The sequence below is a fragment of the Egretta garzetta genome, unplaced genomic scaffold (assembly GCF_000687185.1).
Source record: "Egretta garzetta isolate BGI_Z169 unplaced genomic scaffold, ASM68718v1 scaffold405, whole genome shotgun sequence".
Taxonomy (NCBI): Eukaryota; Metazoa; Chordata; class Aves; order Pelecaniformes; family Ardeidae; genus Egretta; species Egretta garzetta.
The window spans coordinates 1,531,421-1,547,090 of NW_009259854.1; the positions used below are offsets into that span (position 1 = coordinate 1,531,421).

Consider the following 15,670-nt stretch of genomic DNA (forward strand, 5'->3'; position numbering starts at 1 on the left):
TTCTCCACCTCCCCCCCCCCCCCCCCCCCATTTTTTTAGATGACAGTCATATTCCTTCTGAGTGTGCTGTGTGTATTAAAGCAATTCAAGCTCTTCTAGCCATTATAAGAAGGATACTCAATACTCTGCATGATTCTCTTGTCCTTGTTTGTGCCTATTCTAATTACAGTTCACCTGGCTTTATCATAGGTGGCTGGAATTATATGTGGTCTTCCAATACTTATCACACTAATGCTTTCATATCTTTTAAGTTCTACTGGATATGCTCATTATTTGCATTGTAGGATCATGGATGCATCTTATCTCTGAGAATTTGGGAAGCAATGCCATAGGATATTGGCAATAGTGATTTTTGTGGGGACAGGGTAAGGAGAGGAATGAAAATGACATCCTTGCAAGTTTTTTTGGAAGGGATGGATGAGCTGTATTTAAGTTAGATTACGAAACATTTTGGCTTCAGCAGGCACTGTTGAAGAGGAAGTAAAAATATGCAAACACAAAACAGAATCATGGAGTAAATTGTTAGTTATGGCTTACCTTTTGTGTGTGTGTGAGAGAAACCAAGACTGAAGGATCATTTCCTTTGCAATTAGATGTTTAATTTTTTTATATCTTATTTGTATTTTCTTTTCCTGGGAGCTGAAGGTATTTAGTGATTTTTTTTTTGTTTGTTTGTTTGTTTGTTTACTTTGGTTTTCGTTTTTCTATACCAAGGTAACTGGAGGCTGAATCTCAGCATCAGGTCACGTTTGGGCTCTTGGCTAAGTACAACAAGCCATTGACAAGGTCTGTTTCACACAAATACCTAGTGGTATTACTTGGTCTTCCTAAAGTGGTATGCCCAATTAGGAGATAATTCCAGTTTTAGGTAAAAGGTAGTGAGGATGAGGAAGACATCTTAGAGTGGCATGTCTTTTTCTCCCAAACACTGTTTAGGAGGCTAGTTTCCGGAAAATAACCTGTTGTGAGAAATTATAGGAGAGTACTGCTCATGCATGCAAATCTTTGAGCTTTACTGAGTAGGTCTGTTTCTTAAATAAAAGCAGTAGGAAAAGAACTGCTCTTTTTCTTCCCCACTGCTCATCAGCCACTGGTTATCTTGGAAATGCAGACAAATTTGAACTGAAGAGAAGTTCTGATCAAGAGGAAAAAAAGTAGGGCATTCCTTTTCATTTTCTTTTTAAATAGTAGGTCAGGCTATGCCTGTATGTGCAGGCCTGCTTTCAGCATGGACTATGGAAATAGGATATCCTTACTGTATTCTTTAGTCCCTGGTTGTGCATTTGCCCCACGGAGCCAACAGATGCAGCAGTTCGGGTAGGAGAGACTTCCTGGAGGAAAGAGTAGGGGGGTTTCTGTTGTCATCCATCAAGTCATCTTAAAACTAAATAGATGTGGTATCATGCATGTTCTTATCAACAGTCAAGAACTAATCATTTGCCTCACTGATAATTTTTTTAAGATGACTGTTGTCTTTTAATATGGTGACTGTAGTTTTATTTTTATTAGTTTGTGAAGGAGTTCAGCAGCATAGGCAGTTGCTCAACTGCATGCACTAGACTTTTACTAATTAAAATGAACTAGTATTTTGCATGCATGCTTTCTAGTAGACTTCAGTGAATCATGTAGTTATATGCTTTTTCTAGGTACAGCGTACTAGAATTTTATATATGGAGGACTGTAATAGATTGCTTGGACTTTGGGTAAAGTCAAGGTGTGGTTCTTCTGGTACCAAGTTTAGCACGTAGTTAAGGCAAGTACAGAAAACAGGCAGAATCTCTAACATTATTCTAGGAAACACTTCCATAGACGTGTAAGATCTTATATAGTTTTCCAATAAAATACTGGAAAAGTGGCTGTAGCTGTATTAGTTTTGAATGACTTGAAGATTAGAATTAAGCTGTAGCCTGTTTTTAAATGTAGATTGATTACACTTGTAGAACTACTCAAACATCACTATTGGTAAGATAGTAGGCATGTAGAGCCTCCCAGATATTAAACATTAATTAAAAAATGATTGGTATCTTTGACATATAATGTTATTTCCTAGTTATTGTGTTTATCATTGAATTCCAGGAGGCTGAAATTGCAGAAAAATACCAAAGACTCTAGTTCTAGCTTTTGTTGTATTGGAGTTGCAAAGCAGAGAACTACGGCCTTGAGATCTATGCTTTTTCCAAACTGAACCTAATGTATAGTGGGTTTCAGTATGCAGAAGTAAAGTCAAAGGCAGAAGTATGTTGCTGATTCAGTAAACATCTTTATCTTTTTCTGACAATAAATTATACCATAGATGAAGAGGTAAAATAGAAACAAATTCTACAGTGTCAATTTGAGGCTTTTGAAGCTTTGTCATTGCTTTCCATTACTGTAATTCTTTTCATGAGTAGCAAAAGCTAGTAAAAAGTGGGTCCTTTGTGACATATTTTATTTTCATGTTTCCTGATGTTCATGTTTCTTTGTAAATCTGCTTCTTGCTTCTGATACAACTTAATTAACATACTGAGATTTTTGTTAGCTTGAGCTGTACTTACATTTTGTTTTCACTGGGAGCTAATATAATTTCTGGCAACTGGTGAAAAAGCTAGATTTATTGAGCATTCAATGATCTTCTTTTCAGGGAGAAACAAACTTTACTTACTTGATCTTAACCTCTAACATAGATGAATAATAACATTAAAGCTTTTCACTATTGTGATTATGCTGCTAACTGATTACTAATGTCTGGAATTCAGATTATAGTCCTACATAGACTAGGTCCTAAAGTGGGTGTACTTGAGCAATGTGGGTGAGAATTAGTAAAGAAAAATAGCTGTAGTACAAAAGGAGAAATTGACTTTTGAGAAGTGCAAAGAGCCTTCTGCACAACTGATAGAACTATTTATTTGATCTACAATTTGCTGTTGTGTGTATATCAGATTTAATTATGTATTTGATACTGTGCCATTGAATGTGAATGTTGTAATATGAATGTGGTACTAAAAACCATACAAACTTTGTTTAACAGTAGTTGACATAATAGGGGTGTTTTCAAATACATAGGAAACTGCCCGAATGGGCATATTAATGCAATAAACAAGTATCTCATGAAGTGTTGGTATTTCAGTAAAGTGCCCTTCTCAGAGTACTTTTACAAGTCCTGCTATGAAATCCGAAATGTTCCTAGTATAATTAAACTGGAATTGCCCAGATTATGCTGATAGCTCTGTTAATATCATTAAAGTTGTTCTTATTTGTTATATCCCTCTTTGTTTCAAAAAATGCATGTTAATAGTAAATTCTGGATTCTTGCATTAGAAGTTGTTATGATCTTTTCTTCCTATTGCAGTTTACCTTTGTGTCTGGAACAATTTCATTTTCATTCTGTGGATGACTTTGCCTGCCTCTCATTGCTTTTTTCCCCCTCTCTATTACTGCATTTTTCAATAATTTTCCACTGTGTTCTTGTCTTTTTTTCCCTTTTCTTCCATCTCCCCCTGCCACTGACAAGCTGTGGCACTGGCTTAATAAGAAGGTAAATAAACAGAAAAATTGTGATTCCAACTAATGGATTCTGTGGTTTTGGGGAGGTTTGTTGCTTTTTTTTCTTTTTTTTTTTTTTTTTTTTTTTGCAGCATGAACACTCCTTAACATGCCTTGCTTCTTAGTTTTTTCTTCCAAATGTCTCTTTTCCAGCTCTTGATATAAGCTACTGAAGGTCATATAATTCTACCTGATCTTGTCTTCTACTAAAATGAATGCACGTAGTTAAATGTTTTGTACAGCAGAATATTGCATTAGCCTTTCAAGCAGTCGTTTGATTTAGGGGTACTTTTATTTAAAAACAGTTGATCTCCACCTGGTCCCCACTTGTACGCATAACAAAACCAGTTCTCTCCTGGACTGGAGAGCTGTTCTCTGCTGGGAGAAAGCATCAGTTAACTGAATTAACATGGCAGTGGTGAGGGTGCAGCACAGTTGTAAAGCTGTGAATGTAAGTGCTTGCAGATATAGTGCATTGATTGGCTTCAGGCAGTCTGAAGTCTTATACTTCTGAAGTGCCAGACTGGCCTGTTCTGCTCCGTGGTATTCAGTGTAGCAGGAGTCAAATGAGAATACTCATGGTCTCGGAACTGCTGAATCTAATGATGATCTTAAGGGAAGTGAGGGCTAGTAAAAAAATTTTAAAAACATAATTAAAGCAGTTGGTATTGCTATAATTTTTTTTTTTCTTTTGTGTGGCTTTTAGAAGCGCATGATGTGTTTTCTAAGAAATGCACTCCTCGGTTCCCATGGCTCATCTTAGTCAACTAGAGTTAACTATTGTTCCTTGGGGAACTGTCATCTCACAAGAAGTTAACACTGATTCAGTCCATGTTTGGCCTCATCCGTGACTGAAATCTGGACAACTCCTCAATGCAGTGATACCTCTCGGGGACTTGGGCAGTGTCGTTGCTTTGGATAAGCGCAGAGCTGTAGCATGTGTACATCTGCAGGACCTCGGAGTTTTAAAGGTGAAAATCTAGTAGGTGACAAAAACCATGAAAACCAAGTAATTAAGTGAAAGAAAAAAAATCAAATACCGTATATGGAAATGGGTTGTGCTTCCAGCAGCAACTTTTATCATCTCTTACCACTTCAGTATTAGTGGGAGAGTCAGAATGGTTACTGTGGTTTTATAAACAACAACCTATCCTTTCCATTCAGTAGCTATTACAATAGAAACCATAGATCTGCCTTGCATGTTGTGAAAGACACCTTAAATACAGTTGAATGCTGTTGGAAACAAGCAGAACAGAGTAGAGCGTGGAGGCCATGGGGGCACTGGCACAACTCTCTAAAAAGTTCTTGTAAACAGTGAAATGGGGCTGCACAGCTGGTATCTGCTGTGGGTGGCAGGTGAGGAATAATGCGTCATGTAGTGTCCAGGCTGAGCAGCTATAATGAATTTGGAAAGTTTGGTCTTCAGTATTTAATTGGTGAGCTCAGGGTTATATGATGGGGGGCCTGCATTTCTGAACAAGAGGACAGGGTTGCTTGCTTTATGATTCAGTTGTAATTGGCCACTAAGAGGGCAGATTTTGAATGTTCTTTTGCCCTTGAATATAGTTTGGTTGTTTTAAATTTACTTTTTTATTTCCTGGCTTTGAAATGTTTGTGCTATGTGAGTGACTTAAGATCAGTAAATATATGCAACCATAACCCTTCATAAAATTTTTTTATTAGGTATTGGTTTGTTAGCACAGTTTAGGTGAAGAGCTGAGTTCAGTGAGCCACAGGTGAAAGCTTAGTCTCAACTACTTTTTTTATGTCTCAGTTTGTCATTTGTTTGTTTGAAAATTCATATATGAAGATAATTTTTTTCCTTAATATCGGTAAGTTCCAAAAATAATTTCATTTTAGTTACTTTGAACTCTAAAATGTCTGGATTTTAGTTTAGAGATATGCATTATTGGGCAAAACCCTGTGGATATAGTTTTTTAACAGAGTTGGTTTTTTGGTTTTTAGTTCCTAGGAGCTCTTTTAGAAAACTACTGTTTTACTTTACCGTTTCACAAGAAGAGATCCTGAAAGTCCAATAGTGTTACCAGCAGTGCTGACTCCTGTGCATGAGCAAGTAGTAGTAATACTATAATCAAGATTGAAAAAAAAGGATAAAAAATACTGTGCAAACTGTATCGGGTTCTTGCGGGTTTGTTTTGTTGTTGTTTTTTTTTTCTCTTTTTTTGAATAATTACATTTTAATAAAAACACACTCTACCAGAGGCAAGGAAAGGAGGAGGTTTGTAATACAGAACACAGGAGGCAGTTAAAAGGTTGCTTCCTTTGCCCCTTTTTCCTTTTTGCCTGTCTTTAAAAGGAAGTACTTGTGAGAACATAAAGATACATTTCTGATAATCCACCAAGAAACTAAAACCACACCAGCTAGAGATGGCAGTTGTAAGTGATGGTTGGTTATGGCTTCTAGTGATAAACCTTAGTTTTCATCTTCCTATTCTAAGAGCTTCTGTGAAAGAGCTGCTTGAAACTTTTTTTTTTTTTTTTTTTTTTTTTTTGCCAAACAAGAGTAGTATATAATCACATAGTTTAACATGGTATATGTAGCCCAAAATATAGAATAGATTCAGTTGGGCTAGCATGATTGTTCTTTATAACATTGTCTATAGCAAGAGTCTTTGGAAAGAATTGCTAAATTCTATTGTTGCTGTTGGAGGGACACTGGTATGGGAAGACTTGAGACATCATATGGACTGTTCTCTATCTTTTCTAACTGAACTACTTATCTGGCTCATTTCAATGTAACCCTGAGATGTGTCCTTAGCTTACAGGCTTCCCCTTATTCTCATCAGATGATATTAATAAGATGATATCCTCCCAACGTTAACTGAACTAGAGGGAAATGTCAACAAGTTTAAGAAATAACTTGGAAAAAATCCCGACAGATAGTGAAGCTGTTTAAAGAAAAAAAAAAATAGTCCTTTTTGGTAATTTCGTGTAAGTTTAATTGAAATGATGTTCAGATATTCTTCACTGTGTGGGTAATGCTAGTCCTTTTTGGTAATTTTGTGTAAGTTTAATTGAAAATGAAGTAGATGTTCAGATATTCTTCACTGTGTGGGTAATGCAGTAGATAAAATGTACTAGAAAAACTAGTGTTCTGATGGCTATGCAGCGTGAAACGTGCGAAAAACTGAATTCATAGATGATGTATCTTGCTGCATAACATGGAGAACCTGTCTAGATTCTTGATTGTTAAGCATGTGCTGTAGTTCTACTGCAGCTCGGTGTAATATGGTTTGCATGATCACCCAAAAGTTGAAAGCAGGGAGTACTTGCAAATTATTGAGAAGCGTTTTAACAGAATGCAACTCATCTTAAAAACTTGTTTTCTACAGTGAGCTGTATTTTAAAAATTAAAAAAAAACTTTATCCCTTTCCCTTAAAAACTGTGACAATTGAGGATAGTTTGTGGGGGTTTTTTTGTGGATAGTCTATCACAAATCAGTAACATTTCAGTTTGGTTTTACAAGTGTGACCTTCTGTAGCTTAGGAGCCTGGCTTTCCTTTACCTTTGCGTATTTATGGATGTCGTGGCAGCATCAGCTTCCTGCTGTTGACTAACGTTTAGATTAGAAGCTTGGAACTGAATTAAAAACTTCATGATCTCTGGCTAGTAACTAGTGTTTAGTCAGTACATGTTTGTCTTTGTGTGCATGCCCGTGGTTTACAGGAGGGATATAAAGAGAGGTCTGACAGGGCTGGGGTAAGAACGAAGTCTGGACGTGATATTCAGTGGTAAGTACAAGCACACAGGGATTTAACAGTCTCGCTTACCTGCAGTAACGTAGCACCTATGCGTTACTTAGCATGAGTGTGCAAAGGTGAGTGCTTCCTAAGGAGTATTGTGGGTAAATGTAGAGGAAGGAAGGGAGGTTTAATAGTAAGCAAATTAGGAGAGGGAGCAAATATAGCCCTAAATGCATGTTGTGCATCTGCTTTACTTCTACAGTACTCAATCCAATTCAGTCTTCTCCTGTGATTTGTCTGTACCAGTTGTATAACTTGGATCTCCTTAAGGCTGTGGTGGGAGATGTTAATTGCAGTACCTGTAGGCACACCAGAGTTGGCTTTCATCTGTCTTGCTTGGGCTACCTGCCCAAGTAAATAAACACAAGGTGGGATTGGATGCCTGAGGCTGCTGCCTGTACTGGTACAACATCAGTGCTGCCATTACTTTACTAACTAGATTAAAGGTAATTCAGGCTTTACCCGTGCTGCAGCCGCACCTCAATGGCAGTGTAGGTCTACTCCAACCCACAGTAAGGAGCGTCAAGAAAAGATCCCCTGTTGGTCATGTTCCATTTCAGACAGAGTACTCATCCTTATCTTTTGGAGCCTGATCTTCCAGTAGTTGCTACCATGGTAAAACACCTACAGCATACAGCTTCAGCTGTGCTGAGATCTCATATACTGGATACCTCTCACACAATCATTGAGGCTAGCATTTTTGGAAGTCTCTGACAGTACGTCCATTTTTTTGGATTCAGTGAGTCTGTTAAAGGTGTGGTATGTAAGAGAGACTAGTGGATTTCTTTTTATCTCTAACTTAGAAAGTCAATAGCAATTAGTTTGAACTTTGTTAACTAAGAAAGAACAAGGTCAGCTTTAATTTTTAACAGCTTCCTTTTGAAGTCCATGCTATAAAATTTCCATCCCCTGGCTATCCAGTGTTTTTTCAGTGATACTTTTTCTTTCTGACCTTTAAAACAGGGACTTCTATTTCTTGCTTCTCTTGCGTAATCCTTAGATGTATGTGAGGCTTGGAAGGGCACAGCAAATCCTGTTTTCAGTCTTGCTTCCAAAGAGGTCACAGCCCCACATAGAGGCTACTCAGAGTTTTTCAGAAAGCTGCAGTGCTGCTGCAGGCAGGTAACCTCCCTTTAGCACTGGCAAGGCATTTCTGATGGCTGAAATACTTCAGCAATGCCGAAAAATGTTAAAAATACCCAAGACAAAAGATTTTGCAGATTCTTTCAGGTTCTCTGATTTCCTTTCTGCAGGTCATAATATAGTGCAGATTTTGTTACAAAAACTTGCTGGCTCAACACTTGTTTGTTTTAAAAGGATTTTGCTTTCTTCCAGTTTTCTTCATCATCTTGAACAGCAGTTCTAAAATGCTGAATATAATCCTTGTGTTAATTTAGATCAAGCAAGGAGCTGGTTGTAAAAGAACTTTTTAAAGTTTAAAAAAGTTTAAAGATAATTGCTTAATGTACATTACCTGCTCAGATTTTTTTTTTTTTTTTCAAATTGGAGATGTAACTTCAGTGTTAACCAATTCAGTCATCATACAGCAGTCTGTAGAAGTTATTTGTTCCAGGGCCAATTTCACATGTAGGGACAGGGTAAATAATGAAGAAAGAACTAATGTAAACTATCAGCAAGTGTATTATTAGGTTTGTAAGATCTCTAACTAAAAAGTTACCAGCCTAATCACTGAATATATAACTGGTACACACTTGGAAATACTTTAATCTACTGTACGTTGGCTTTGACCTCAATTCTTTTAAATCACAAATTTTACAGCTGTACTACTGCTGCTGCTTTTTCCTGCAGTAATGCCAGATGGAGTAGAAATAGCCTTGGTATTTGAACCGTAGAAGCTATAAAAATTTATTTGGTCATACTTGCATGGGCTTTCACAGCTTTTTATGTAAACAGGCAATTTGTGTATCAGATGAAGCTCAGCTTGCACTGTTCTAGAGCACTCTGCATAGTCACATGGCTGAGCAGTTTTATTATTTTAAATGACGTACCCGAATTTCTCTAATCTTAAGCGGTATCATTATTTGTTTGTGGACATGTATAGGATGGGCCTTTCCATAAACCAACAGAGCAACATACACGCCTTTTTCCCGTATCGGTAGGTTTAGCTGATGCATGTTTAATGCTGAGCATCCTTCAATAATGTAGAAAACCTCCAGCCCCATTTCAGTTCAGAAGGTGATGTGCAGCTTTAAAAATTTGGTTACTTGCAGAAAGACCCCATGTGTTGTTTAGATGGCTATTAGCTATTCAAATTTGAAAGTCACGGTTGTACTTCACAGTGTACCTTGATACCTTCCAAGTTCTGTGCAGATAGTATCTGTAAGTTTTCAAGTTGCTGAAGGACAAGAAACAGAGACAAGTATCTAGGTTCATAGCTGACATGAATGCTAGCTTCTTTAGGTCTAGTAAGTAAATGTTGAATTATTGCTTGCTTTGCAGAGAGCTTGCTGTGTTTTGTGGTAATGTGTAAATGTTGTTTGCAAAATCATGTGTCATACCATGACCTTAATCATGCTAACATCGCTTGTTAATTGTTCATCTCCAAGCTTGGGCATAAATGCTGTTTGATTAGAGCCTGATTTTGCACTCTGATTGTAAATAAAAATAATACTGGCATATAGCATATAGCATTGCTTTCATTAAAGATTGATTTATATGCTATGATTTGTTTTTTCTTTTTTCTGCACAGATGATCGTGTGGTTGGAGAAAATGCTAGATAAAATAATCAGCATTTTCATAATATTTTTGCTAGTGATAGGAACCCTTCTGCTAGCCCTGCTCCTTACTGCAAAGGTACAGTGCACTAAGGAATGTAATCATAGAGCTCATTTTAAATGCTAAATGAAAGTTACTGATATTTATGCAAAATTGTGTAGCTTAAAGAATTTTTTTAAAAATTTAGCAGCTAAATGCTCTGCAGTTGAGCATGTTACCATTCCAAGACTTCTTATATGTAAAAAACTATATATTTATTTGTATTTATACGTTTATTTACATATATGAAAAAACTAATATATAGACATCTGGAAATATGAAATCTATTCTAGTAAAAGAATTACTAGCTTATATATTACAGAAACAGATTTTTTTTTTTTTTTGCATCCTGTTACACTTTTCTTGTCAATGGCAGAGCCACTTAGAATTTTTTCTTTTTAATTTACCTTGCATCAGAAACATATTTGCAAAATGCTTAAGGGGTATTTGTCAATTTGTTTGTGTAATTGCCTGCAATAACCTCATGGTATCCTGTTCTAAGTTTAAATGTGCTAAGATTCATGATCACATGTTCTCTGAAATTGATTTTTGGTTTGTGGTTGGGGTTTTTTTTTTTGCTCACCAGAAGAGGTCACTCATGTACTTTTTTTCGCCCCCCTCTTTTTTTTTTAATGGAGCTGTGTTCATACTTGAAACAGTCAATGGAGATTGAATGTTTGACTGTAATACAGTTACAGAACAAAAATCAGTGAGTTCTGATGTCAATCTCCTTTTTCCAAAATGTAGGCTTATATAATGTTGAGTACTTAAAATTGAAAGCTTTAGAAGTTGTGCAAACATTCCTGCCTAAAGCTTCCTTATAGTAATAAAAGGAATATTAAGATATTTATAAAAGGCATCTTTTATCATTCTTATTGAAGAATTAATTTGGTGAGACACTTCATTGCATGGTTGGTCATGTTAGAGCTGAGCATTCATTGGTTTTTACATTTCTTTGATCCTTGGCTTAAAAAGGTATATCTGAAACTGTGCTTTGTATTTAATACTTCCTTTGACAGCACTGCTGTATTGTCAGAATTTTTTGCGCTGATGAGCTAAGGTTTAAATTTCCATTTGCTATTACTAATCACAGAGTGTGTGACCAAAATTGTCAGAACAGACTGATGATTATAATATTGACTGCTTTTTTGGGTTAAGGGCACTTCATTCTTCATAATGGGTTGTCTGCATTGGAAGAATTATTCTTTAAATATACAAACTGGCCACCCCTCCAGCCACCCCCCACACCCACAAAAAAAAGCCTCTCTGAATGCAGGAAGAGTTGTAGTTTGCATTACATAACATTTCTCCTCTCTGTATTTAATTTAGGTACATCAAGAGAGTGTTCACATGATTCAAGTCACAAGCAGCTTGATCAATGAGACAGTAGCCAGTCACCCAGAATGGGCAAAGTAAGAATGCTGAAGTTAAGCGAATAGTATAGGGTGGATGAACAAGCTTCCAGGTGCTCTTATGCATATATTTTAATTTAAAAACTCCCCTAGATGAACAGAAATGGGAGTGCCTGTTGCAGGCAGATGTAAAAGCTAAAGGCAGCAGTAGTGTTTATGCATTACTCTGGAGGACTGCCAGTGTGGTATCTCATTTGAGAACTGGTTAGGCTTTGGTGGAGGACAGCTGTATAAACTTCTGTAGTTACAGGTCTGGAGGGAAACTTGCATTAGTGCAGAGAACGAAGAGGTCAATATTAGCTTCCCTTTTACCTGTGAGAGAAGAGTAATAGCAAAGAATGCTCTCTGTAGAAGGTTGCGAGATGAGAGCTGAATTATTTTTTCAGTGTGGAGAGCTGGCTGCAGAATGCCTTTGAGGAAATAGGAATTGAAGAAAATGTTTTTGGAGTGAACTGAAGAAGAGTTCAAGGCTGGGAAGAATGGTGTAGGGGGAGAATTTGGTATGAATCAGCAGGGAAGGGCTGTTCCTATTAAGAGTAGATGTGTGTAGTGTACGCAGTGGGAAGTTTGTAAGATATGGTCTGTGTAACAATTAAAGCAAACACCAAGGCAAATATTAAGGGAGAGAGAAGATTTTGAGAGAAATGCATATAGAGAAAACCAAGGGTATGCTGGTGAGCAAAGAAGTGATTGCATGAACAGCAGAGAGGGAATAGGTAAGACTAAAGAGTGTGATTTTGAGGGGAGCAGATATTCTGGTATGCTTTTGTTCTGCTGCAGCTAAACAGACATTGAGTAAAGGTGAGTCCAGGCACTTGCCAGGAAAAAAGATTTGTCTCCTGGACAAGAATGATTGACTTTTCTTGAGGGCACTTTCTAAATGAAAGTGGTGATGGTTTAACAGGATTGAAAGTGCATGCTGTATTATAAAAGCAAGAGAAATTTTCAAGACCAGAACTAAAATTGTATAGTTAATAAATGCTATAGTAATATGTGCTTTAGCAATACTTAAGTAATCAAGAGAACAGAAAGCACTTAAAAATGTGTTTGTTGATTCCTTCATGGCATCTCTTGTGTTGTTTGGCCTTTCCATTTTGCCATAAGATGGAAATAAGTAGGATTAATGAAAATGGAAATTTGACTGTCAGAATTTTATTCACATAATGGAAGTACTGGAGTACTAGTTGAGCAGTTAACAGAATTCTAGCTAAAATTTTTACTTCCAGTGTTTGCATCCAAATTTGAAGCATCCAAACCGCTATCTTCCAATTTGTTAGGAGTAAGTATACCTCTTGCCAAATCCATTGAGTTCCACCACCTGTCAGAGCTCGATGCTCACATTATGTGAGTGACTGAATTGTCTTGGAATTCCAGTGTAGAACATTTCTGAAGGGTTATACAGACAGAAAAGCTTTCACGTTGATCTTCAGTCAGGTGGACAAATGCAGCAGTTTTATTTCCTGAACGCTTGCTTGTTTTGGAAAGGCTCCAACGTGTGCCATTGAATCAAGATGTACAAAGAAAATCAAAGCAGAGAATGTGTGCCCTGTATTCACAAGTGTTGGAATGCTGGCAACTCCGTAGGTCCATTGCTTGAAAGTGACGTGAATCCCTGAAGAAACGCATGAGCAGTTAGCTTGGTGGGGAAATAACTGGTGCCCAAACCCTTTGCTTTGTCTGGTCGCTTTTTCAGGGAAGCTCTGTTAACATTTTACATTCAGCTTGTAATTCATAAGGTTGTCTTTGCAGCTAGACGAGACTGCTTCATACAGTATTTGATTGAACAGCAGGTCTCTCTTGAAAAAGTTGAGATACCAATTTAAATAAGATTTTGGGAACCTTGGAGAATTCCAAATGCAATGACATGCCCTAGATTTAATTGTGCTTTGCTTATGAGAAAGTCTGTTCCTTGATATGGAGAAGGAAATACTCTAGTTGTAGTAAGTTTATATGTATTTAACTGTAACTGTTTGTTGTTGTTGCAAACTGTTAATTTGTAACGTGTTTTGGGTGTGATGAAATGGGTAAAATATGTAGCAGTTAACTTTGTTTTCCTTCTTTAAAAAAAAAACTAGCTGGCTCCCAGAAGCCCAGGTTATTCAGAAGGCACTCAATTCAGCAGCTAATAATGTATACCAATATGGCCGAGAATGGATTACACATAAGGTAAGAGTGAGCTTCCCCACCTTTTTTAATGTTCTCATTTCTTGTATTTTGTAAAAATAAAAAGAAATAAAAATATTTTTGTCAGCGATTCTTTTCTGTGTGGTTAACCCTTTTGTTGACAGATCTATTCTTTCAACTCTCTAGTTTGTGAGTTGAAGGAAGGGTGGGAGTGATTCCAGTAGTCTCTTCTGCTTAAAGGAGTATTTATTTTTAAGAGCTGAAAAATCTGTCATCATTTTAATAAGATTGCCAGTGAAAATGCATCAAATAAAGATGAGTAACCTTTTTTCATTTGGCTTTACCTGTACTTGTAGACAGTGTAGACTTAATTCCCATCCCCCACCAGTATTCTAAATTCTGTGTGGGCTGAGTGTGGTAGATTGGAAATTTTTAAAATTGTAATTTATTTAAGTTAACTTTCTTGAGGAGAATTTGCCGAGATTCTTATTTATACATTTTGATATCTAACACACATCTCAAACTATATGAAATATTTACTCTAAAGATGATCGAGGATTTTGGATTAAGCATTTCAGAGACGGCATTGGTTTTACAGCGCAGAAAGAAGTCCTCAGCTTAGTGCAGCAGAATGTTTCTTCACAGACAAAACCTTCATGTTGTGAACCATGTTGTCTGAAGTGTGTATTCCATACTGATACTCAGCTTTTCTAATCATTTGGGTTTGAGCCATGCCTTTACTGACAGTCTTAGGTGATTCATCTAGCTTGGTGCCAGTATCCGATTCATCAGTAGGTGCCAGCTTCATTCTGTCCTGTATAACAAAAGATTTCTGTATGTTTTAGCTCCATAAGATTTTAGGAGAAAAAGTGAATAATACCGCTGTGATTGAAAAACAAGTGCTGGAGCTCTGGGACAGGCTTTATCACTCTTGGTTTGTGAAGGTGAGTAACTTATTTCAATAGTATTTATATCAACTATCACTTAGTGCTTGAGATAATTATGCTAAGTATGCATTTGTGAGAAAGAGATTAGCAAAAAGTTGGAATGACGAGTAAAGGTCATAATAATAAAAAGTTGGTAAAAATTTCAGGTGTGTAAGATAGATCATTCTACAGTCACAGTTTGAGCACAGCCAGAGCTGTGTCCTTCACATAAGTAGTTTTGTGTCATTTTATCTATGCCATTTGATTTACTTTTTGCTCACTTTTTACATTTAGTATTCCATAGTTTAAAGCTTTCTGTTGAATTTTCGTGATCTTGAGGGGTTAAGAAAAGGAAACTGGTATTCCGCGTGATTCGTGTAACTTCTATTAATTTGAAATTTTGAGAACTAAGTTTCTTACAATGCATTTTTGCCAACTGAACTAGTCTTCCTACAATGAGTCCTGCACGCTGAATCTTGACAAGTTCCTAAGAGTTAAGTAATTTTCATTCTCTCAGTGCTGTTTGCCTTTTAAACGAAAAAGCAATTCATTAGCCATGGTGCAACAGAAATATCAAAATCCAGAAGTCATACCCCTGAAGTACTTCTGTATATTTAAATAATTGCAATTATAGCATAGTAACACTTTTCTTTCCACAGTCATTTTTAAAGTACCTCTAAAGTTCCAAGAAGATCTCTGTATTAAAAGACATAAGAGTTTCAATGTAGCAGTCAAAATAGAAGGGCACAGAATGAGTTTCTTTTTCTGACAAAACAATGCTGTAGAAGAGCATGCAGAGACATAACACGATGCTATGGAGGAATTTGGAACCAGTGAGGAGAAATTAAAGATGTTTCTGCAATAGGTTTTCCTGGCCTTAAGCACTTGGGAGTATTCAGTGTTAAATGCTTGACCAGGAAAAGCACCTACTTTTGATACACTTATACTGATAAACCTGTTGCTTTTACTGTTGTGGCCTGTGTGTCCGATGGTCCGTAGCACAGCATCATTCAGCAGGGCTCTGTGTCACTACATGTGCGGCAGCAGTCCTTTTGTTGCTGCAGCGTGCAGCACAGGTTGCATCTGTCTTCATTGCGTTACACGATTTCTTTCCTGCGGCTGTTATTTGAGGGAGTGCTGTGAGG

At 36.9% G+C, this 15,670-nt stretch overlaps 1 protein-coding gene across 1 annotated transcript in view; it reads left to right on the forward strand.

Annotated features, from left to right (window-relative positions):
• TMEM245 (transmembrane protein 245) overlaps positions 1 to 15,670 on the forward strand; it is a 76,955-nt gene that overhangs the window by 17,143 nt on the left and 44,142 nt on the right. Inside the window, exons 7-10 of the mRNA XM_035895471.1 lie at positions 9,998 to 10,102; positions 11,393 to 11,475; positions 13,551 to 13,641; positions 14,445 to 14,543. Coding sequence (XP_035751364.1) covers positions 9,998 to 10,102; positions 11,393 to 11,475; positions 13,551 to 13,641; positions 14,445 to 14,543 — 378 coding nt within the window. The remainder of the gene's footprint in view (positions 1 to 9,997; positions 10,103 to 11,392; positions 11,476 to 13,550; positions 13,642 to 14,444; positions 14,544 to 15,670) is intronic.